General features: G+C 42.3%; 2 protein-coding genes across 3 annotated transcripts in view; both read right to left on the bottom strand.

Annotated features, from left to right (window-relative positions):
* met (MET proto-oncogene, receptor tyrosine kinase) overlaps positions 1-9567 on the bottom strand; it is a 39952-nt gene extending 30385 nt beyond the window's left edge. For both annotated transcript variants that reach the window (XM_061252732.1, XM_061252733.1), the window contains exons 1-2: positions 9195-9567; positions 6267-7464 (exon numbers count right to left, since the gene is read on the bottom strand). In XM_061252732.1, coding sequence (XP_061108716.1) covers positions 6267-7457 — 1191 coding nt within the window. In that variant the 5' untranslated portion in view covers positions 7458-7464; positions 9195-9567. The remainder of the gene's footprint in view (positions 1-6266; positions 7465-9194) is intronic.
* Positions 9568-15919: 6352 nt separating this feature from the next.
* Positions 15920-24694, bottom strand: cav1 (caveolin 1). Its single transcript, XM_061253055.1, has 3 exons — positions 24562-24694; positions 23603-23767; positions 15920-17551 (listed from the first exon to the last, which is right to left on the bottom strand). Exons 1-3 carry the CDS (start codon positions 24595-24597, stop codon positions 17210-17212), a joined length of 543 nt encoding a protein of 180 aa, XP_061109039.1. The 5' UTR covers positions 24598-24694; the 3' UTR covers positions 15920-17209.
* Between the last annotated feature and the right edge of the window lie 921 nt (positions 24695-25615).

The raw sequence follows: 25615 nt of genomic DNA, 5'->3' as shown, positions 1-25615 counted from the left end.
TGGCAGTACGCATGCACGTTCATACACTCATAAACACACATACACACATGCGCACACACACAGAAATGGAAAGCCCTTGTATGAAATCCAGCTATGATCGGCTTGACATATCAGCTACCAGCTATTTCAAAACATAGCTTGAGCTGGTCAAACCATGTTGAGTATGGAGCTGGTTGTTCTGTCAATAGATCTGTCCCTAGGCTGAACACTGTCGTATTGAAAGAGTATCCTTGGCGTAAAATATCCCTTGCAAATGGCCTTAACCAGGAATCTGTAGTTGGGGATTGGTATCATCAAAGCACTACAACAATCCCCCTCAGACAATGAATTAGGCTTGGAATTGAATGCCTTCAGCCCAGCCATTGTTCTGCACCAGGGAGGGTTATAGGATCAGTACCCTGGCTATTTATGAGGAACAGGCTCAATTAGGCTACATCAGCACACAAACAAATGTTGAGATCACACAAAAACTGTCCCTTGTGAACTACGCTCACACAGCAGCAAACCAGGAAGTAGGGTTTCAGCTCAAACAGAGCAGGGACAGCTGCATCCAGGCAACAGAAGCTAAGCCATCAATGAGCTCTCTTCCCGCTCCGCAAGGACTTTAAAGGCCTTGAGACGCATTCCAGGCAAACACGGGACAGTCGAAAGCAAAACAAATGGCCAACAGGCCAAGCTCTGCTGACGTAGCCTTAAGGGTGACCGATTGGACTGGAACGCCAGCCACCTCGACCTGCTGTGTGAGCGCTGGGTATTCACTGGACTGTTTAATCCCTCACAGAGTTTCAAAGGAAACAGGCATGAGGAGACTCGCAGTGTGCCTGTGTGCGTGGACTGGGCATTTCTGAATCACTTCTGGCCAGTGCCAGGAAATGGAAATCACAAGGACAAACATCAATCAATCGGAACTGGAATCTCTTAACCATATTAACCTCCATATCAGTTTTCATTGGAGTGGGGTGTTTAAATCTTCTGTTACCGCCCAGTAGTACTCTTACAGTGCAAGTCTGTGTGACATTAAAATGGAGTCATTAAGAAGGATTAATGAATGGATAAAATGCACTAAAAAGCACATCTCACTTGTACCTGCACATTGAAAGAGAAACGCTGCACGACTATTTGACAACAATGTCTTTGACAGCTTCAGTTAAAGAGCAATTAAGGGCTCCCCCCTTGGGAGACAGATTGCAAGCGTAAATGTTATCAGTTATTGCTTTGTGCTTCACACACATCCAGTAGTCTTATCTGGGAAGTGCAGCGATGTTTCTAACAGTAACTCTGGGAAAAAGTGCTTGATTGGACACTTGTACACTAGGCAAGAATACAGAAAAAAACAACCCCAAGTTCTGGGATAGCGATATCATACTGCAAGTTACCTCCGTGAGGCCTTTCTCTGACATACAGGCAGCTCAGAACACTCACATACAGTATAACTTACTGTTCTTTATAGAGAGGCTTTAGTCCCACAAACAAACATTACTCCCCTACATATAGAGACTAATCTCAAAGAAATAAAGACCACTTCACTTTTCACCTTTACAGAGGTTGCTAAGGCTCCTCAAATACAACGACTTCAGTGTTCTCCTACATGAAGAGGCTGCTCTCTCATATATAATACAGAGGTCACTCCAGCCTCTTGCATATTTGAGGCTGCTCTTTCAGACTGCATGAACCTTGTTCTACAGACTCTGCCCCTGTAACTGCAGGCAAATATTGACCCTGAGAAAACAAAAAGAGGACAACTGCAATTTTTGTGCCACCAGAAGGATAGGTTTGACAGAGCCCAACAGGGTGCAAACATTGAAAATAAAAGTGACAAAATCAAAGCAAAACATTTACTTTCATGGCTTAAAAAGCAAGAACATTATGAAGTTTTGGTATTGGAGTTGTCTTCTAGCTATACTGGCCGGTAACAGAAAGCAGTTCAGAACAGCTGAACAGGTCCACTTATCTCAATATCACCTATAAGAGATGATTATCAAAGATGTTAAGATGCATACATCCATTTCATGTAAAGAGGAATGGATCTGTAACAGAGGCTGGTTTTAATCGACAGATGAAAGCAAACAGAAAGCAATGGGCTTAACCTGCCACAGGAAGTGACATGACACTGCCGCAGGAAGTGATGTCAGTGTTATCCCTGCCCGGCCCAATGATTTGCACCAGTGGAAGTGAGCTGAGAGCAAAGCTGATTGTGCTATAGATGCTGCCTGTCAGCTGCGTTCTAGTACACACCTGTGAAGCACTGCTTCTTCGGACATGTACTGCAGCTGGTCAGGCCATTCACAACCTGACTAACGCCCACTGTCATTAGAGGCTTGTTGGGGCAAAGCACTTTTGTGATAAAAGTGGACTAATGATGGGTGAACTTTATACTCCCAGGTGATTCACCACTGTAGCTTTGATACCTTCATGCATGGACTGCGAGTATTATTTACCCTGACGGGAACATTATTAAAGCCTTATTGAAAAATTCCACTTCATTTCACAATAGAGCTGCCTACTGATTTGGGATCTCTCTCCAACCAGGAAAACACACTCACAAAAAATATGGTAATTCAAAACATTGCATCATGATCCCCCCTCCCCCTGCATGGTGCTTAGCAACTGGCAGAAACTTGCAGCAACATGTGATGTACCCTCTGTGAATTATGATCATGACATGTGGCTACAGAACTAGGCTAGGCTCAGTCCCTGTCTCGATTATAGGGTGTACAGAAATGTACATCCATTGTCATATTTTACCATATGTCAATGGAGCGAGAGGGAAGGGCCTGTTCTTCATGCTGATCAATACTGTCACGTGTGCTTTCAAGCTGTTTAGTCTAGTTTTAGAACCCCCCCATAAAGCATATTCATTTAAACAGTACTACAAGTATAATTAAAACTGCTGTCAATCAAAAACCCTATTGGAATTATATTACATGCTACAATCAATCAGTCCCAAAATTCAATTTAAAACCAATCAGGCTCCGGCTGTTATTTTTTTAGGAATCAATTTTAATTTAATGATAATTGTGACCTGTTAAATGTGGCTGTTTGTTATTTTGAAAGTCAAATTTGACTTACACCCCCTCATAGGAACAGGCTGCGGCTTGCTTTAGCTGATAAGAGACCAACTTTTACCATTTGAGGCATCCGTGCAATTATGGGCAAATCGAGGCTATATTTCCTCCTCTTTCATTAACCCATATCACGATACAACAGCAGACCCAGTGGATCAATAGCCCTTAAAGAAGCTCTTTGAAGTCTGCAATCCCTCCCCATTGAGACTAAGTCTATTAAGGACACAATTCATTTGGCTTTCATTAGTAATCTCAAGGACTTCTGCTTCCCTCTAATGAGAACGGCCCATTACTGGGACAAATAAACTATTTTTAATCCGGTACACTCAATGTGACACTATCTAGGCTTCTGTAGCAGAGATGCCACTTTGTACATCAAATTGGCTTTATTAGGGCCGGATTAAGCAGATGTTACTTAAAACTTTCTGTTTTCGAGGGACTGAAGACCAAGCAAACCCCCTAATGCATTCTGATTTATTCTGACATTAAAATAAAGCTTAGCCGAATTAAACATGCTTTTTCCATTGGTCATATTTTCTGCACCCAGACAGTTAGGTTGTGGTCTTAAAGGAAAACACCAACATTTTGGGAAATATGCTTTTTTTCCAACTTAGACTAGAAGCCAGAGCTGTCTTATTTACATGAGGTATCATGTATATTTGAAATACACATGCCTGAAAAAAATTAAAATGAGAGATGTTGTTTTAGCTAGATGGTTGGAACTATAACTGCTGAACACAAATGTATCCTCGCTGGTTGAGTGCAGTGCGCAGCGCACCTTCTAAAGGTAGTTTTAAAAGGTAGAACTTCGAAAAACAACGTCTGTCATTTTTAAAACAATTTTCCCTGCATGTGTATTTCAAATACACATGATACCTCATGTAAATAAGACACCTTTGGAGTTGCTGTAAGGTGTATTTCTTCACTTTGAAGGTAGGCTACTGACTCCTATAGGCTTCAAATCTTTACGCTAAGCCAACACGTTATGCTAACATGGAAATTGAGCCAGTGAATGCACAAAAGCTTAAATGAAATCTCGTCTCAGTCTGGTAAGTCAGAAAAAAAGGTCTATTTTGCAAAATGTTGGTCTTTTCCTTTGAGCTTCTGGTCAGTAGAGCAATTTGGAAGATCATATTATTGCGGCTGAAACCACAATACAGGACTGCTTCATGCTTGTGTGTATTATCACAATTTCTCTATTCTTTATCTCTCTAAACGGATCTCTGCAGCCTTACAAGAATCTCTGCCACTGAACTTCAACAAAGCGGTTTACTTAACATGCCCATCTTGGACTGTTAAAAGCAGTTTTGGCTTGTTCTGCCTGCCACATATCAGAAAAATAGCTCAGCGGATCATTTGTCTAATTAATATATTGTTCATGTATTATCAGAGAGTTTACAGCATTCTTTTTCTGAAGGAACAGACAGGGCTCCAGTTGGCTACAGTGCTGGGCTTTGTGTGTAATAAACACTGAGGGGTGCTTGCTGATGTTACGCAGAGCTCACACAAAGCCAGGCGATTTTCACAGGAACATGAAATCCGTCCATTCAGACTACAGACAATAATAATACCGTCTGTTTGAGGCCTTACAGCTGCCTAATACATCCAGGGAAACATCTTGTGAAATTTAGCGCTTGATGGTGAAACATGATCGGCTTATTCAGAGGTCCACTGAATATGATCCCACCACATTTCATAATCTGAGTGGAGGAATTGTAAAACAAAGATTTCCCATCGTTTTTCCATCTTTACATCCATCCACACTGATAAAGGCAGGCAGTAATGCGATACACACACTCAGAGATCATGACATGACAGTATCTGCAATCATAGCCAACGCCAAGTCAGAGCTTTCCTACAGCCTGTTGTTTGACAATAACATGCAGGCAGCAGGCTTAAGCGGTTAGGAGAAGTAGATAGAAGTAGACTGCCACCAAAGCAGTTAGAACTGTAGCATGCTACATGTGTGCAGAAAAAAAAGCACTTAGGCAAAATGTAATAGCCTACCAAGTTAAAGGTAAGGACGACTGCTTAATGACTAGGTGCCTATGTGTTTAGTGTTGGCTTTGTTGTCATGGATTAAAGTGTTCTGGTGCCCCCTTCTTTGCCAGACAGATGCGTGCCAGGTTGGAGGGTGGGCCAAAGGACACACTACGCCTTCCTTCCATGGCTGACTTCACGCCGTTCAGCACACACAATGGTTCTCTGAGAGCTAAAGACACGTTACTGCCAAGAGGCAGAATCACTGCCGCACCACCTCACAGGGCTGCGTCTTCATATATCTCAGATTAATGTTTATTAAAGCTTATTAACATCCGTAGTCCTCTGTGCATGCAGAACAAACCTGACTGAAATACGGGGACAGGCCACAAAAAGACAGCAGGTAATTAAATCAAGAAGCTAATGGCATTTAAAGATATCGACAAGCCCCGGGGGGTCGTCAGCAGTTAAATTCATGTCGCTATTGATCCGATGATTTAAAGATTTATCCGATCAATGCTGATGGATGGGAGAAACAGGGCAGAGATGGAGAAGCCCGTACACAGCCCACCAGGTGACTGATGACTGGAAGCAGAAACAGGCCGGTGTTCTGCTGCATAGAGAGAAATCTGGAATAATTAGCTTCTGCACAGCCTGCATACCCGCAGCAAAGGCCCTCTCTCCAAACCTACAGATGTAATATCGTCAAAAATGTTTAAATCATTTTCCTTTCATATCTACAATGAACACTCGCACCTCTTTGGTCACCACTGTACCACCCATAGCTACACAAGGAGAACTGTAGATAAAGCTGTGTGCTCTTTCAACACAATCACAAACAAGCCAGTGACTAACACTGGCATGAGTAAGCTCAACCTTCCTCTGGTGGAATGAAGCCTGACTTCCTCTCTCAGTCAGCTAAGACATATCCCAGCAATGTCTAGATTAAAGGGCCATGCCAACATGGTCAATGGCACCATGAATATTGTTTTTTTAAGACTCAATAACAATAAATTCAGGGTGAATATTTACATGTGGGTTGACAATTTGGACATCAGGATAGGGAACAGACCCAGCCACAAGGTTTGTAGGTACAAGTTCCAAGTAGAATGTTGCTGTTGAGCAAAACACCTTACACCTTTATTCATGCATTGGTGTAAAATGTTAAATTTACACCATCCTGCAATCACTGTTTTATTTTTTCAATAACCCCATTCTTACCAAGTTGAAACAGCGTTTCTCGTCCGACCCAGTGAAGTGCTGAGGGCGCTTGGTGTGGCATTTCTTGATGAAGTCCCCGAAGAAGATGTTGAGGTGTCTCAGGGGGATGACGCAGACGGCAGAGCTGCTCGTAGGGTCCGGGGAGTCCTGGCGGCTGCGGGCGAAGGCGGCGAACAGCACGTCATCATTCTCCTGCAAGCCCATCTCCTCCTGCAGCACCCGCCCGGCCTTGGCCACGTGGGCGGCCTGCAGGACGTTGAAGACCTCCACCCCCGCCGATCGCCTCCGCCGCTTCTCCGTCAGGATGCACTCGAAGGGCAGCTCCACGTAGCGCCGCAGCTCCGGATCCGAGGAGCAGGTGCGGACGATGCGGGTGTGGTAGGACCGGGACGCACCGTCCTCCCGCTGCACGGTGAGGAAGAAGACGTGCGGGCCGCTCTCGAAGGCGTAGACGTAGCGGATCGGGTAGCTGCCCCTCAGCTGCGGAGCCACGTCCAAGTAGGACTGCTCTGAGAAGAAACGGAAGCCGTCTTGGGTCTCCTTCATCTGCCGCACCGAGAACGTGTGCTGCGGGGGCACCACAGGGTCACCCGGGGTTGCTGTGTTCCCCACAAAAAACCTCACCACGCTCCCGCTCTCCACATTCAGGACCCGGGTCCCGGAGGGGCTGGCGATGCAGTCGGGGCACCCCAGGCGGCCCCAGTTGGTCTTGGGCGAGTACATGCAGATCACCTCACTGTTCTCCAGGGTGCCGTTCAGAACGTGTCGGTGACAGACGCCATTGTGGACAGAGCCACAGCTGAAGAGCTCATCATCGTAGTAGGTCTCCACCAGCAGGGCCATGTTGGTGTTGTTGACCATGAGGCTTGACGAGGTGTTAGCTGTAGCTTCGCAGCTCTGGCATGGGGGACAGAGATCTTGTGCGGGGACAGGTCCGGTCTTGTACTCGGAGAACTTCTGCAGGTCCTCAGTCAGAGTGTAAATCCTGTTTACCGCACCCACATAAACGTGCCCTTTAAACGCCACCAGGTTCTGGATGGGGCTGTCCGCCCGGAAGTTGAGGAGCTCGTACTTGACCGAGAGATTGAGCTTAGAGCTGGCCAGCGGCTCCTCGCACTCCCCCTTGGCCCTGGCCCACAGCTCAAAGAGGACGATCAGGACATGGATGGAGCCCAGGGAGCAGAGCGTCATGGTGTCCCTGAGGAACCGCACACAGAGATGAGAGAAGGCGTCATTTATCACAGCTCAGGCATCCAATGCACTTTTACAAAGACAAACTGTTTCAAAAGAACAAGAGAAACAATAGTGTTTTCTTGCCAGCATGACCAAGTGAATTTCCTCAGGGCAACATATGAACTGTAGGTCAGTTCAGCACTCTTCCACTGCAGTTTTCCAGTGACACATGCAGTCCACCCTATTCAACCACCCAGGGAATCAGCAACAGCAGTCCTTTTGGGGCCTTTGTCACTGAGCCATGCTTGAGTAAGGGTTGTGTTTAAGTCACCACAGGCAGTAAAATCCTTGAATATTCTTGCATTCATCAGGCAGCTCTGTGGTTCGGTAATGCGCTGGTATATCAATGAAAGCCTTCTGTCTCAATCACATCACTTATACCAAGAGTTTAAGAACTGCCCAGGACAAAACTGGATGCACTCAAAAGCTGAATAATGCAATCTCTATAACTGTTTATGGTAGTGAGTGAGAGAGGCTTCTACAGTCGCTCCTTAATCAGATTTAAGACATGCAGAGATTCGCCTCACGCAAGATCGCTGTCAGTTTTCTCCCAGTTGCAACGTGTTCCCGTGTTTTGCAGCAGAAAAATAATGTGGAATGCAAACATCGTGTTCAAAACACTATTTACGTCTATCACATAGGCTGTAGTTCATTGTTTTCTGTGGCCATTCCAAAATCCATATCCAAATAACAAAGGCATCTAAACTGAATAATACAAATAAAGGAAAAATGATCACAACAGAAAATGTGATTTCTATGGAAAATGCATGAATATTTTCAACCAGTGACTTTTCGAAATGTCATTATGCAGTTTTTATTTTTTATTATAAACCTTTATTTAAAAAAAAAAATGTATGTGGCGTTTAACTTGACTTAAATAGACCAAAAGTCACAACGCATGCATACTTGTGATTCTTTCTCGATGAATTTCCTAAATGAGTCTAATCACTAAAAGCAAAACACATAAAGCCGATTTCGCGGAGTGCATTCAGTATAGCAGGTGCACATGCCAGCGGTTACAGTAATAGAAGGGGAATTTTGTTTTCTCTTTGAAAAGATGAGTAACTACAGGCATAAACATCCTCTCTGTAAAAACAGCCCTAAAAAAGGCACCTGTTTCTGAAACAATTTTCCTTGCAATTTCAGTGGAGAGCGCACAATGGTCTATGGAAAGTAATAATTTCCAAACAGGAACTTCGACAAAACTTCACGTCTTTACACCGGTTCAAACCCAATTGAAAATCATGGAAGGTGACTCATATTGCCTACTGCTAATGACTGACTGGCACATGTGATACTGAGATAGCATGTACTATCACTTCTATAAATTAAAATACATTTTATCCGTCCAACTCAATGCTGATTTCACTTCTGGATATAATACCCAGTCTTAAAAAATGCATAAAATAGACTAGCCAGAAGGCACAAACAACAATGATGAAGACAACCATCATACAATGCTAGTAGCATAGATAGCAAATGCTTTAAGAGGCAATATTCACATTTCATATCCCCAGGCAACTGAATTAAAATGGCAATACGATTTGTTTGCTTCCATACAAAAAAAAACTTGTTGGCAGTGACACACAATTGTATGGCTTGTCAAAACATAACAATGTATGATACATAAAATAATGCAGGTTATTGCACTTCAAAAGTAAAGCCCTGGCAAGCTAAGTAAAGGAACGCGCTTACCTCCGTTTTCGAGCGGTGTGGTTTTAGAGGGTTCCGATCATGTTAAAAACTCCACATATGCGTGCAGCGTTGACTCAGTCGCCGTTAAACTAAGAAAACGTAAGAATGCGTTTCCACAGACTTTTCAAGCTCTTTCTTCTTACACAAAAGTTTACACTTCATTAAAGTCACAACTCCGCTTGGATGCCTTTCCGTTTCACAGGATGCGCACTGGTGAGTCAGACATGGAACCCGGAGTCTGTATCACACTGGCGTTTTGTTTCCTTCAGTTTTTTGTCAGTCCACCGTGACCGCTATGCGTCCGCCAATTCGTCGGAGCTACCGGCGGTCAGGTCAACGCTCTTTGGCTGAGGTTTCAGGTGAGTACCCCAAGTTTAACCGTAACGATTGCGTCACTGGCAATGAAGCAACACCTCACAATGATGGAGGGCGTTAAAACCTGCACATTGCGATATTGCCTCTAGGGTTAGATACAGCGGAATGCAGTATAAACTGACAAATAAATCTTGCTGAAGCAGATTTTGAACTCTCGACGAAGCTTACAGCCAATTACCATCATCCGAAATTAGTTGCAACTGTGATGAGGCTGTGAGCAGAAATAGTTCACACACAGGAAGGGATATCCTTACTATGAGGCGGAACGGTAGAAATAAGTGCTGCTTTGAAAATAATTTGAGCAATCTATTGGAATTGATTTTCATTCAAGTTCATTGAGTCGGGTTACTGCACCAAATAGGCGCCATTGCGCTGAACTGCTACAATGAAGGATGGACATCATACACGTCGCGGGCTTTATTGATAGCCGAAGTATGTGAACGAACTGCGTTGCCCTTACCTCTGTAACATCGGAGAGAGACTGGTGGAAAATAGTATAATAGGCTATTAAAGGCTGCCAAGTGGATTGTTTGGAAAACAGTAACCAATGGCGCTACTATCTTAACATTCTCGGTCAGTTTACTTAACATTGATAGTGTTCTAAGAACGAAGAACATATGAAACAACTTCACGAGAATAGTAGACAATAAAATGTAATAAATGTACTTAGTTTAAACATTAGCTACGAGAAATAAAGTGTGTTTCATGCAAGAGGATGAAACGAACTCCTAACAATTTGTGCCAAAAGAGCCTGGAAATTATCATTCCATTTCTCAATGTCAAATTTGAAACGCCACGTGCAAGTGATCAGATGCCATATCAAGCAGCACATTGTCCCGCTTGAACAAACATTTCAAGGTGATTAGTCAGAGTTTCGGAGGGTGGACGCGGAACGCGCTTTCGACGGGCTTTTACGCGGGGATTATAGCATCCATGCAGATCTTTGAGTACTCGAACCCAAATCAGTTAAAGCATAATCCCGCTTGGTATAGGCTAATGAATAATGAAACCCTGATTCGAATGGTGGATGTGGGATTTCTCCATGATGCTACCATTTCAAAATGTACATCAACTGCAGTCCCCATTTGTCCCACTCCAGTTGGAACGTCCCCCAGTTGAGCCCAGGACAAGATCACTGCCGTGGTCAACCTCAAAAATTTCTAGTATGTTGTCATAACTGCTTCTGAGTTAAACTGAGTGACCGTGGAATCTGGAACCACATGACACTTTACCCAAATATGCCATATATCCACTCAAATATATAATTAATGTAGCCTACTATTTGCTGTGAAAGTACACACTTAATCCTTGTTCATATTACAAGGCACATCATTTCAGGCATTAAAGAGTTCATCACATTTGATTTTGGGAGTTTGAAAGTCCTTTTTTTGCGCTTTAAAATAATTATTTTACAGTTCCGAGTGTGTCGCCAAGATATTGCGTACTTAGATTGTTTCGTCGTTGCTGCTGCCACCAGCTGTCATGAACGTGAACTGCACCATGGAATAGAAGCTGCCAAACTTGGCTTACAGCAGAAAGGGTAATTTACGGAATTAAAGGTGTAGTGCTATTTGTTGGGGGGGGGGGGGGGGGAAAGAGTGGCACAATAAACAGCACAGCAGTTTCTGATCTGTTTTAATCTAGCAGGTGTACAATATATCACCAGTAACTAACTAAGGCCATCCGAGTTATTTATCACTTGGACATCAATACAGACCTGAGTTAACTGCTGACCAGGAGGAAACTGCCACTGTAAATGCTGATGAATGCCTGAGCCGTTAGGGTCTTCTTCCTGTTAATTTTTTTGAATGACCCTACTTCTTCTTACATCAATATAACATTCAGTTAGCTGTATTATAAATGAGTAAATCACTGACATGTTCAAAAATCTTCTGATGTGAAGTGAACATTGAAAAAATGATTAAATACAGTGCTCTGAAAAAGTATTTGCCCCATTCCTGATTTACTCTTTTATTGCATATTTGTCACACTTAATGGATTTAGATCTGTAGACAAAGTGTAAAATTAGTCAAGGGGACCTGCGTAAAGACAAAACAATAGTTTATGTTATTATTTAATTGATTTCATGAAAAAGTTATCTAATTCCCATATCACCCATGTAAAAATGTTACACCTTGAACTTAAGAACTAGTTGCACCACCTTCTGCTGAAAAAATAGCAGAGAGTCTTTTGATATCTCTCTTTCTCATTGCATCTACAACCAGGTAGGACCCATTTCTGCCTCCAGAACAGCCTGAATGATGCTCCATTTGTATTAAGGGGCATAATGTTTGACAAAAATACAGTCCCCACACCATTACACCCGTAGCAACAGTGCTTTATCATACTGCATGAACACGGTTGTAATAAGTCTGAAATAAGTTGATCCAGATCTCGTACAGATACGTGGAACAGCACAAAGACAACGTGTGCTTTATGATGTTTTTTGTATCTTTGCCAGCCTGTCTGCTGCTGATGGGATCTCCACACTCCTCAGATAGGTGCTAGAGCAGAACATGTAATAAAGAATTCATTTCTTGCCAACTGAGGTTTGATCAAAAGAATTACTGGCTGAATGAAATGAAAGCGGATATTTTGTGCCCTAGGTTTTGCAGTTCATGCCAAAGCTCCTGGCTCCTGTTGTAATTACTTGCTTGTGATCGTGATGGGCTGGATGGGTTAGTCAGAACCCTGTGAAACCCTGTTTCTACTATTTTCTCTTCCTTTTCATCATTAATTTCTCACCCCCCACCTCCTCTCTGATTGTTTTTTATTTTATCTCACGTTTGCATATACCTCCGAGAACTCTGAGAGCTCATGCCAAATAAAACTAAACTAGCTGCAGTTACACATTATCCTCTGCAGAACAGATAAAGGACAGATGTTTATTGTCTTCTCCATCATTACAAATCCCCTCTTGCTCATTGTTAGTGATCAATTAGGTGAATCAGAAGGTTCAGCAAGCTTCTTGCTGGAGGTCTGTCTTTAACAGCTGGGGCCCAGTTATGGCTGCCATTCCAGATGATTGCGTGAGGGATGGTGCACCTTTGTTAGACAGGAGTATGATGAGTCAAAAGACTAGGTCTAGGTGGTGGGCTCCAGTTTTTCTGGATGAGGTCATTGACGACTTGCTCATCTCTTCAGCAATTAGTCCCCTGCTGAGATTGTGAAGGGTGACGAGGATGGTGGTACTTTAGTCACTGAGACATTATTGGTGTTATTTTTATATAAATGACTACCAGATTGATTGAAGGGAAATTACCACTCAGGGAATGTTTGAAATTAAAAGATAAACTGGGATCAAAACAGAACAAAACAGCAACATAGTGATTCAGGCTTAAAGTTGCCAAATTGGTGAATGTTGCATAAGTACTTTACACTCTTTTTGGCTTGGTCTTCAGCATGTCACGTAAAACTACTTTACTGGTAGTTTGATCTTCCTGCACAGCAAAAATCTAAGTAAATTTATTTTATCAACACATTCTCCCCTCACTGAAAACTGTCTCATGAGAAAGTATTCAATACCTTCCTTCAATTTTGATTCATGTAGCTATCCCCATCTGCCAGCAGATGGCGGCATCATTCCAGATGTCCAAGCTGATGGCAACTCAGAACCTACATGCCCTCACCTTATTGATTTCAGTAAAATGTAAAGATAGAAATACATTGCCATAGTCAGGAGTTCATGGCAATATGAAATACATAAAAAAGCGGTTTGATGTTGGCTACCATTTACTACATGTATGTATCTTTAGGAGCTTTGTGTGCGCATGTGTGTGCATTGTTTTTTTTTTTTCTAAGTACCTCTCTATCCTGCTAAGATGTAACTTGTCATACAAAATTTATGTTTCCAAATTATCCCAGTAATAGATGTACTTGTCCTCCGTCACCCTCCTCCCGTGTTCATGTTTATAATTTGTTGTAAATTTCTGGAAATTTCCCTCTGGCTGTAGGGGAAGAATGTATCTCCTGTTTTGCCTGATACTTCTAAAAAGTTGTATTTAGAGCGAAATATTTCCAACCTTCTACAAAAATATTTCCTGGTTGGCCTCTTAAATGTATGAAACATTTTATTATTATTTTTTTATTGTGTTTTATTTAATCAATCTACCATTCGTTTCCCAAATATGTCATGTATTCTGCTAAATAAAAAATTTACTACATTCATACATGTGTAAAAGCCTTGTAAATGAGCTCAACTTCAGGAACATTATTCAGACAGAGGTGTGTTGTATCTAACCTTTCTCTGACACCTGTCAGTCTATTGTAAGATACACCTTTACTTAAATTATCATGAAAAGATTTAAGTGTCAAAGAAATAAACATGGTAGCTAGTGGTATTTCATACTGACTCACATACATACTGAGGATGTTCATATGCTTTCTTTGCTCATTATACAACATTAATCCCCTGTATAACCCCCACAAACCTCCTACAACCTCCCATCAGACTCAACTGAACCTAACATGAAGCAGTAGAGATAAATGACATTCCAGTTTATAGGCAAATAATCTGCTTATCGTAATCACTGATATGTAATGCAGACAGAAAAATGCAATCCTCCATGACTTGCTTTCACAAACCAGAATACTATAAAAACATGTTGGATGGACTTACAAGCAGGCATAATGTGTAAAGGTAGTATTACCAAAAGGCACAGAACCATGGTATTTACGGGCTCAGTACACTGTAAGGAATTCATGCTAAAGCCCCCCTACATAAACAGATCTGCAGCTGCCAACATGATACACACTGCTGGATTAATGGTCTTTCGTTAACCTATCATTGATCAATTCTGTTTGAGTTAAGTATGAGGCACATGTTTTACTCCTGGCAGAAAAATGCATCAACCCAAGTGCTGTAAAGCAGACAAGACTGGGTCATGTGAATCCTTGACATGGCTCTTTATTTTTATGTGAACATCTATATTTATAAAACACTGTCATTTGGCTGAAGAGTTATATTGATTGGACTGCTTTAAAAGCCTTTAAAATCCTCCAGCCCCAGTAGCCAGTCTGACACAATGCAGAGCGCCTACAGTAATGTAATTCAAAGCACAATGGAGAGCCAAGATGCTGCTGGATTTCAGAACTGAACCTGAAGCCAATTAACTACTTGACCCAGTGTACAGATGCATTTTCCAGAAACAGAAATCATTTTGACAAATGCTTTACTTAATTATTTTTGAAAAGTTTTATATACATTTTTCCCTCAGTGTTGGATGCGCAGTCACAAAACTCTCAGGCCGTCGAGGTACCGTTAAGCCCTCGCGTTAGGCTGGGAGGACACACACTAGCATCGAGGAGTGAGGAGCCAGCTGCTGCTTCTTGTATCTCTGCAGGCTACCAGCTGGACGGCACTGCAGCTCCAGCGGAAGACATTTTGCACAGCTGGTGCGCACAGGCTGCAGGGAGCTGAATGAGGAGAAGAGCGGTGACCTCATCAGACCTGCCTTCCTGGGTGATGCGATGGCCAATCATGTGGCACCCTGGGTGACTCACTGACACAGTTGGCAATGCCCTGGTCAGGATTTGACTTTTCATTCTGGACTGTGGAGCGCTTTCACTCGACTACACAAGACTTCCAGAGATTGGGATTTATTTATGAATATGTGTAACTCAGAGGCAGATTAACATTTTCATTTAAGAAATTTACTTATAGAATGCGCCCAGTTCCAACAATGAAAGGAAAAGTTCGCTCAAAAATGTTTTTTTATTCTTTGCTTACATAACACAAGTACCCCGAGTCCATTATGTGTAGTATCCGCATTGTCAAGGTAGTGCTTGTAAGGTTGAGGCAAACTAATTCTAACAAATGACTGACATTAGTAGAAAAACTGCACTCCTATTTAATATTTAATATAAAAAGTGCCAGTACATTGGCATTCATGCTTTCAGATAGTTGTAATTACCTTTATGGTTTTGAAGTCAATCATTTCTACTTTCAATCTTTCAATTATGTCTGTACAGTGTTCCTATATTTAAAACCATACCATCAAATCATGCATGTAGCCATGTCTCCCTTGCCTCAAATGCCCATGGTTCATGGAAAAGTCACTGTCTAAGAGCTAGAGTAGGAGATGTTGCTAAACTGATTGATAAGAATTGCAATACATCGCCTAATTGGAAAAAAAAATTTTTTTTAAAGTATGCATCATAACTTTAACAAATCAAAACACATTTGGTTAGTTTAATAAATAGAAAAATAGCAACATGTGGATTGAAGTGTGGTGAATTTTTCTTTTCTTCCCGTCACAATAATGGTAAGCAAAATAACGAACTGGCCAAGCATAAAGTGCGTTTTTGTCTTTCATCAGGAACCCTTGAGAAACAAAGACAGAAGAAATAGAGCCGATTAAATAAAGTTTAATGTCATCAGCGTGATGTCAGTTATACAGTGAAAGCAGCAAAAGGAAACTCATTACATATAAAAAATATGACCTATTAAAAGTGAATAACCATCCCCAAGCATTGTTTGTGATATAACATCTTCAGAAATAGCATGTAAACAAAGTTAAATGAGTTAGTGTTATAAAATGCTGCCACTCCCCCCACTGCCAAAGTCAACAGATGTCAGTATAAAACGACCCCCACTGAATTGAGTCCCAACAGTGTGTGTATGTGGGGGGTACTTCATTTTAGTTTGCTTTGCAGCCAGAATTTAACCAGTGTTTATCCATCTGTGAGCTACAGGCCAAGAGATAAAGATGTGTTAAAGATTAAATTGGCTATGAAATACAGTGAATCCCACTCATGTCTATATCAAAATGTTTAAAGCTTAATAGACAAGATCCAGAGTTCATCCCTGGAGAATCCAGCAACATGATTATTTAACTCATCTTTACAGTGATTACGTAATCTCTGACAGTCCACACGGTATGAATTAAATTATTGGTGTGGTCACGCAACCTAGCTGACACTTCACGGGATTAAAAAAGAAAAGAAAATGTTCACACTCCTCTACTCTGAAAAATGAAAGCATTTTATTTGGACGCAAGTTGTAATAAACCGGGGGTGTCTTCTCGACATGAGGAAACACTGAGTCCATACCTGGCTCGGTTGCGTGTCTATCTGATTATAATGGAATGGCACAGATATGCAGCAGGTGGGCCATTTTGACAGAGCGTTCACACAAAGTTTACAATAAACCCCACAGCACCCCCCCCCCAACCCCAAACTCAGTGGCCCAGGCAGCACACATATACTACAGCTCTGCAGACAACAGGAGCCAAACAAACAAAACGCTCCGGACAGCTGACCACGGCCCACAGCAGCGAGGGGCCTTCTACAAACTGCAGGACAATGGAATGAGCGAGCGCACAAATAAAGACAACAAGACCACTTTCACACATGACCACACTGGCACGGTGGTCAGCACAGGCTGCTGTAAAAGGCTGGCACAGGCCTGCAGCGAGGAGAAGAATGGTCAAAGTACAAAAAGAGGAAGAAACTTTTTATTTTTTGTTGTTGTTCTGAGCCCCTGTTCCCTACACTGCAAATAGAAGCATCCCATGATTTGCTCTGGATGGGGGGACAGTGTTTTTCCTGGGCCCCGTAGTCTGCCCCATCCCCAGCTCCCCTCCAACCCCTCCCCTGATCTTTCACATGCCCTCTTCCTCCTCCTCTTCCTCGGCTTGGTCCTACACCTCCTTGGTCATGCGCACGCGGATACCCTGGAAGCACTTGCCCATGGCCTCGAAGAAGGGGTCGCAGAAGGTGTGGATGCAGATGGAGTACACCCGGCTCAGGCAGTGGATCTCGATCAGGTAGCTCTTGATGCAGGGCACCACTGCCCAGATGTGCAGGAAGGAGAGGATGGCGAAGAAGATGCCCCATACCAGGGCCAGCGGGATGCCCACCAGGCCCGTCAGCAACCGGTAGAACCAGTACTTGGTCACAGTGAAGGTGGTGAAGCTGGCCTTCCACACACCATCGAAGCTGTAGGTGCCAGGTGGTTCAGCGATGACATCCTCAAAGTCCACCTGGAGCCGGACAAGATGAAATGGAAAGGGGGTAATTTATTCATCACTGCTATTAGAAACCTGCTGACAAATAGGGGCGACATGGCTCAGGCAGTAAGAGCAGTTGTCTGGCAGTCGGAGGGTTGCCGGTTCGATCCCCCGCCTGGGCTGTGTCGAAGTGTCCCTGAGCAAGACACCTAACCCCTAAATGCTCCTGACGAGCTGGTTGGTGCCTTGCATGGCAGCCAATCGCTGTTGGTGTGTGTGTATGAATGGGTGAATGAGAAGCATCAACTGTACAGCGCTTTGGATAAAGGCTATATAAATGCCAACCATTTACCATTCAAATACACTGTGAGCAATCAATTAATCACGACTGATTTAAGTATCATACAGACAGTGAGTTGCACTAGATGCAGTCACCTTCTATACAAAGTAGTACAGCAATACACACAATATTTCCATTAAGTTTCCATTAATGAATACACAGCAAAGACCTCAACTGAAGGTAAAAGATCAGGCCTCAAATATAGAGAAACTATTAGAAGCAAAGCTCTAGTACACATGGACTAAGAACCGGTTATAGTACTGTATGACTATAACAGGAACACACCAAACTGAAGTGTTTCTGCTAGTAATTCCAGTCCCCCTCATAATAGGGAACATGAATCGACATTAACTAATGTAGTTGTTAACATGAAATAAGTCACAGAGAAATGCATTAATTAGCAATTCAATTAATTAACTTTTCATTAGTTGTACATTAATGATGTACAAATACATAAACAAAGCTGTACATATTGACTTGTCAGTAGTTAGTTAACAACTACAGTGCAGTATTTAATGCCAATTCATATACCCTTATTGTAAAGTGCCACGTCATTCCCCACAAAGAAAAGGCTGGGATGCAGTCTTAAGGGCAGTTTGGGCAGCTTCCAGGACTCAACACTAAGGGGGAAAACTGTTCTCTCAGAAAGGTAAACCTTGCATCCTTTAAACAAACAGACCTCACCAAGCATCAACATTCCCTCTCGCCTGCATGTGCCCAGGATTTCAGAGCAACGTAGGGGCTGGTGATTAATGAACACACACACATATACACATACATATATATATACACACACACATATACATATATATATATATATACACACACACAGACACACACACACACACACACACACACACACATACACATATATATATACACACACTAATTTATGTGACAGTAATACTTCTCACCAGTAATATATCAAATGAAGACATGAAAATAGCTGCAAGTTTTTTGTTTTCTTTGGCTGCTGTTTATTTCATTGACTTACATGCTGTCAAAGAATGACAAGATTACTCATAGGAATTTCCACTTTGGTACAGTTATATAACCGAGAGGACTAAGTGCATTATTGTGTTAAACCACAAACAAATAAATAAATCCATAAATAATGAATATCCATAATCCATGAATAAATAGTAGTATTACTAAATTCCCCAAATTAACAATAATGCATATCCTGTTTTTGCATAATTCAGACAAAGGGCATAAGGCAAAGCTTGAATGGTAGTTCCTTAAACCTGATATGATCTATATTTAAAATCCACAGCTGATGCAAGTTCCTGAAACTCCCTTGAATACTGGATATAACACAATGAGGCATGTCAAGGTTTGCGTGAATGAGTGTGTGAGGTTCTGGGTGGCCAGTAGTGTAGTGGTTAAGGTACATGACTGGGACCCGCATGGTCGCTGGTTCGATCCCCGGTATAGCCCCAATAAGATCCACACAGCCGTTGGGCCGTTGAGCTAGGCCCTGAACCCTGCATTGCTCCAGGGGAGGACTGTCACTTGCTTAGTCTAATCATCTGTACATTGCTCTGGAGTGTCTGCCAAATGCCATTAATGTTAAGTAATGTTTGGTTTGTATGTAGTATCAAATACAATTGTTTATTTAATGTTGGTTATTCATCAAATGACTTACGTTAGCAATTAACAGAAACATACAGTAAAGCAACCAAAATTTGCCATGTTATTTTTAGGTAGGTTAAAATATTACATAACGTGCAAAGGCATCCCATTTGTTACAAACCATTGACTGAAATACAGGACATCCTGACTACCAAGGGACTGTTAGAAACACTAGAGGAGACCCCTCTGTTTGTATTACTGTAACGACAGCATACTGTTCCTGAGAGCTCTAACAAACAAGGATTTAGCTTTGACTGTGTTATTTTGCAGAAAATGTTGCCTTATTCCAGCAAAGGTAAAAATGCCACAAAGTAGAGAAAGTTTCAACATTTTCTACAAGCTAACAACACAGCATGTCAATGCACACATCTAGGGATACAATAGCACAGTAGCATTCCATACAACTGAGAACACAGAGCCACTCTCATTACCAATTACACATGGAGCAACATCTAAGAGCAACAGCTGTGACCGCTAATCAGCATTCATGTAATAGCATTCATGAAACTTGACAATTGTGTATTTGTACAAGTTGCCAGTATCATTATCCTTAATCTTCTTCATTTCTCAGGGTGATTTACACAGTCACACAGGCTGGGTGCATAACCAAAGTATACAAGTTCCATATGGATTCTTGCTCATGGGTATAAATAACAGAGTTAAGATTTGAACCCTATGGTCACAGTCACCAGACTGTCATACAAAACAGTCCAAAAAATGATCAACTGAAGATTGTGTACAGCTCGGCTTCCAGATTTATGCCACATTCCGCTGCCTTACGCCCTATGCAATCCTGCTCCTTGGATCTGCACAGATGAGTTACAGACCCATGACACTGCTTAAAGTTCAGTCTAAATGTTTACTTCTCTCTGTGGCAGTGCACAAAGGGTTACAGCTGCTGTGTTGCTGAGAAAGAGCAGAACGGGAGCATTATGGGGGAGGGCTGCATATGAAGGTTTGATGTGGTTACAGTGAGGAACAGAGACTGGGAGACACTGTGCAGTATTACTCTCCCACCCTGAAATAAAACTTGAAATAAAAAAAGATTACATCATTTCATTCTACTCCATGTGCAGCTGGACTCTTTATATTAATTGCTGAGGCTACCTACTCTTTGTACTACGGTAGTTTAGTGAAGTGGCAGCTGCACTCTCCATTTGTCTTTCTCTCCCCCACACAGGCACTCCTCTGCAGGAACGCCCTGTGCATGGGGATGCTGGTGCCTATCACCAGCTGATTGAGCAACACCTCAGTCTTACTCTATTCCTGGGTTCACCCGAATGAGAGCTCTGAGTAGTGGCCCCAGGGAGGTACTGCCTTTGTACATACATGTCCTAAACCTTATTAGGAAATGTCCAACCATATAAATGTATACTGATCAGCATACATGGACAAATAACAATGCAGGTGCTGCACTCTTGATGCTGATGTGAACGGGACATACAATGGAGCTATCATAGCTGAGGTTCAGTGGCAGGACCACTCTTCAAACGACATCTCTTTCCGCTTTTCCTATAAGATACCTTTCTGCCCACCATACCTGCTTTTTGTCCTTCTTTCTCTTTTTCAGCTCCCTGTCCCTATCTCTCTCAATGTCTCTTTCTCTCCATCTCTTTACTACAGGGTCGACTGGGGGTTCACTGAACCCGGGAGCTGTGGTGAATCCTTCGCCAAAGGGTTCCCCACACCACATACTTGTCGTCCATATCTTTTCATCGTCTGTCTGCAATTCATTCCATTCAGTTGTGAACACCTGCTCAATCAACATCCTTGTTTGCATTCAGTTGATGGTGTGGTCCTTAACTATTGAACTGGAGTATGTGCTTATTAATAAAGTAAGCAGTACAGTAGCTTTCATCTCAGCCTGATAACAAAGCTGCCTTAAGCTCCAGAAATGCTGGGGTGTATCTATGAAAAGAAAGCTGAATAGAGCTGGATTCAGCAGGAAGGGCACATGGAGGGCCTGGCTCAGAGTCAGTAGAGGCAGGCCATCCTCTTCACAGTGCTTATGGAGAGACTGACTCAGAGTCAGTACAGGCAGGCCGTCCTGTTCGCTGTGCTTATGGAGAGACTGACTCAGGGTCAGTACAGGCAGGCCGTCCTGTTCGCTGTGCTTATGGAGAGACTGACTCAGGGTCAGTACAGGCAGGCCATCCTGTTCGCTGTGCATATGGAGAGACTGACTCAGAGTCAGTACAGGCAGGCCATCCTGTTCGCTGTGCGTATGGAGAGACTGACTCAGAGTCAGTACAGGCAGGCCATCCTGTTTGCAGCGCTTATGGAGAGACTGACTCAGGGTCAGTACAGGCAGGCCATCCTGTTCGCTGTGCTTATGGAGAGACTGACTCAGGGTCAGTACAGGCAGGCCATCCTGTTCGCTGTGCTTATGGAGAGACTGACTCAGAGTCAGTACAGGCAGGCCATCCTGTTCGCTGTGCGTATGGAGAGACTGACTCAGGGTCAGTACAGGCAGGCCATCCTGTTCGCTGTGCTTATGGAGAGACTGACTCAGAGTCAGTACAGGCAGGCCATCCTGTTTGCAGTGCTTATGGAGTGACTGACTCAGGGGTCAGTATAAGCAGGCCTGAGGGGAAGCCTCCAGGGTGGGGACAGACCTTCTGTTTTCTGAACTTGGAGCTCATTTTGGGTATGTGCCAGGATGGGCGGGAAATCCCCCACACCCACAGCCTCACTCTCACCCAGGTGCAAGGGTGTTCCCCTGCCTCGCAGGGCAAAGGTCGCTGCTTCAAACAGGCAACCCCACTCCCACAGCACCATATCCACTCAAGGGACAAATTCATCAGAAGGAGTGGAAAGACAAGGTCCAGCAGCCGCATGTGACTTCTGTCATCAACATAATAATCCACAGTTCATTTGTGAGAGGCCATTCTCTGCACATCCCTGCTGAAAAGGAAAATGGCTAAAGCTAAAGTTTTGAAACAGCTGGTAGCTGGTTGACCAGTTCAGACCAGCTCCATACTCAACATGGTTTGATCAGCTCAAGCTATGTTTTGAAACAGCTGGTAGCTGGTAATTTCAAGCTGGGCATAGCTGGATTTTACACCAGGGATGTCCAATGTTTTTAAATCTTGTATGGATTAAAGGCAGACTTTACTACATATAGTATAACCATGTTTCCCACATTCTTCATTTCAAAGAGCACAAAATAACCTTTATGGACATATACATTTATACTCAAATCATTTTTGTACTGTTTTGCATCTCAGTGGGCAGGTTTAAAAACATCACACTTATTTTTGGACAGAATTTGTTCTCTAGAAATAGGTACATCGTGTATGCAACAAGTCAATGCATTGCCAAAGTTAAATTAGTCTAATATCTATCAGCTAATTGCTCTCAAACCCATTTCATTTTACATAAAGGACCTCACAATCTTTATGGAATCTACGACAGACAATCACAATAGTTGTATCCTGTGATTGACAATGGCGGATGTGTGCAACTTCTATAGTAGCAATCAAATAGCATAGGGTGGAGACAATGCATTTGGCTCCCTTGTTTCATCCTGTTCTGGAAGCTGTCTCCTCATGCCAGGATGAACATTAAAGAACTAAACATGGTTGAACTAGAATACTGTGTGGTAACTTTGGAGCTTCATAAAGCAAGCTGGATTTGCTCATAAATATTTCCATTATAATTTGTCCTAGTAACATTTCAAACGACTGGTAAAATGGTAAGTATTAACTGCTAAAGAGGGACTAAAATAATAAGTTCACATTGTTAAACACGACATGAATAACCTTGAACTCCGTGTGCTATCACAGAGCCACAAGTGGATTTTAAAGGTAACACCATAAGTACTAAAAATTATTGTCTATAAGAAAGCCAAACAGTCACCTTCATCGCGACTGAAAAGCAAAATAATCACACCTTCAAAATAGTCGCGTGTTAGGTGGAACACGTAATTAAATTTCACTTTTTTAACTCAGTTTTGATAGGTACTGAAAATGCAAACGTGTTAATGCATACAGACTTAAAACACGTGACGCACTTCTGCTCAATACTAATATTATTCTTACATAAAGTGTTGCTATTATAGAATGAAATATTTTAAAGTCTTGGAATAAACACAGGCGTGGAAGGTGACTTACCTTTACAATGTCTTCATTTAAGTGCTTAGGGTCCCGGTTGACTAGGTCGATTTCTTTAGTGTGAACATCTTCCAATGCCTTCTCGTTCACACTATCGTTATCCATATTTTTGTTGTTTGGTTTGTAAATATTTCCTTCTTCTCTAATGAAAGGTGATTTAAATTCCTGGGATTTCGGGTGAGGACAAAAAAGAAGAAAAGAGAGGCAGAATGAAGTTACGCGCAGGCAGCTGGAAGACCGGAGCAGGAGTTTGCAGCCTGTCCCTGACTAGGATAGTTTTAAGCGGATAGAAGGGGGGCAGCACCACACCCATCAGAAGCAGTGCCCTAACTTCTACCGCAAGGGGTCATCAACAAACATCACTGCCTCACAAAATGCAAGCGCAAACTCATCTTCCAGATGTTGTCCGACGTTGTTTAAATTTAGATCCTACACTTTAAACATGGAATAAAAATAAAAAAACTAGCCTATTTTAAAGATATACATACTCAAAAGTATTACACATGCCTATTTAAAAATAATATTATTAATTTTTTAAATAACCACAATTCGATTTATTTCACACATTTCTATACCTGAAGGACGCATTAAAGGGATGCTTGTGCAAGCGCAAAAAGCGCGTAGACTACTTCACCTGTATGTGTCAGGTGTAATATTTTGTTCAATTTTTATTTTGTTCAGTGGTACGCTATGGATATCTAAACATTCGTATATATCTTGTTCGATTCTCAGATTACACATTTCCTCGACATTAACTTCGACGTTTTCGACCATGGATCTCGCAAGAACAGTGCTCTTCAAAAAGAGCTCAAGACACAGGACCGGCTAACAATGCCAAACTCATAACCTCATCCATTGGGAAGAAAATGCAAAAGTGTCTTCAGGCCACTGCTCACAGGCACCGTCTGTTTTTTCAGAAACAAAATAAAAAAGTTATTAGGCTGGAGCAGGCAGTTTACCTCGTCGGTACCTTCGTCCTGGACTCCTCCAGTCATGGTGTCCTGAACACGGAATGCGACCTGATTGGTGTGCTGAGACTCGATGCAACGCAGTAAATTCACAAAGCCAAGGAAGCACGAGCGCAGGCAAGGAGGCGTGGGGACTGACTATATCAGTTGTCTGCCATTCGTCCGCAACGTGGAAACCCTGACAGAAAATCCTGCGAGGCTTACCATATGGTGCCGCTGAGGATGCAGTTAGAGACAACATCTAACTTTTTTTTTTTTACGCTGAAATAGACGCGTTTTGTAGTGTAATCTGAAAGACTTGCCAAGTAATAATAATTACTAAAATCAAGACTATCGCGATGTTGTATCATGGTGGTGCCATCCACCTGCGCATGGTACGAGAGAGGTCGTTTTGATCCCTCTCACAAATAGCTATTTGAAGTATCTGCAGTGTACAAATAACGTCGTGTTTCAACCTTGTAATGTAGTGACCTAGGCTGCCTTGAAAGTTGTGCTACGTGAACTTCAGACGACAAGTCTACTAAGAGAAAATAAGGTTATGGCAGGTCAGGAGCACATTTTGATTATAGGTACAGCATTAAGTTTTATTAATTATAATTATTCTTAACATTGAGTAAATTCAGCAGTGTTTTTATGTCTTGGCTTTACAACAAAAACAAAAACTCCAGACATTCTCCAATAAGAGAAAACATGGGTGTGGTTGTTTAAAAAGCTTGAAGCAGGTATGTGATCTTGTTGAACAATGCATTTTTCATTGTTGCCAGCACCCAAGGGCTTGTGTTTCAATATAGAAATCACATACCCTGGTTACAGTGCATCTGCAGACAACTGCTGTAATTTCAGGAAATATATTGAGTGTTTTTGTCCTACTTATCCTGCTTTTCTGTGTGATTAGGTGTACCTTATTCACCTTTTATTTATTTATTTATGAATTTCATGGTTATCAAAATCTTTTTTTATGGGAGCCCTGCAGCATTCCTGAATAATAATAAGCACACAAATATCAGTTTAATGACAGTTTTTGTGCCTGCAAGTTCATTTCACA

The sequence above is a fragment of the Conger conger genome, chromosome 8 (genome assembly GCF_963514075.1).
Source record: "Conger conger chromosome 8, fConCon1.1, whole genome shotgun sequence".
Taxonomy (NCBI): Eukaryota; Metazoa; Chordata; class Actinopteri; order Anguilliformes; family Congridae; genus Conger; species Conger conger.
This window is presented reverse-complemented; position numbering and strand designations above follow the sequence as displayed.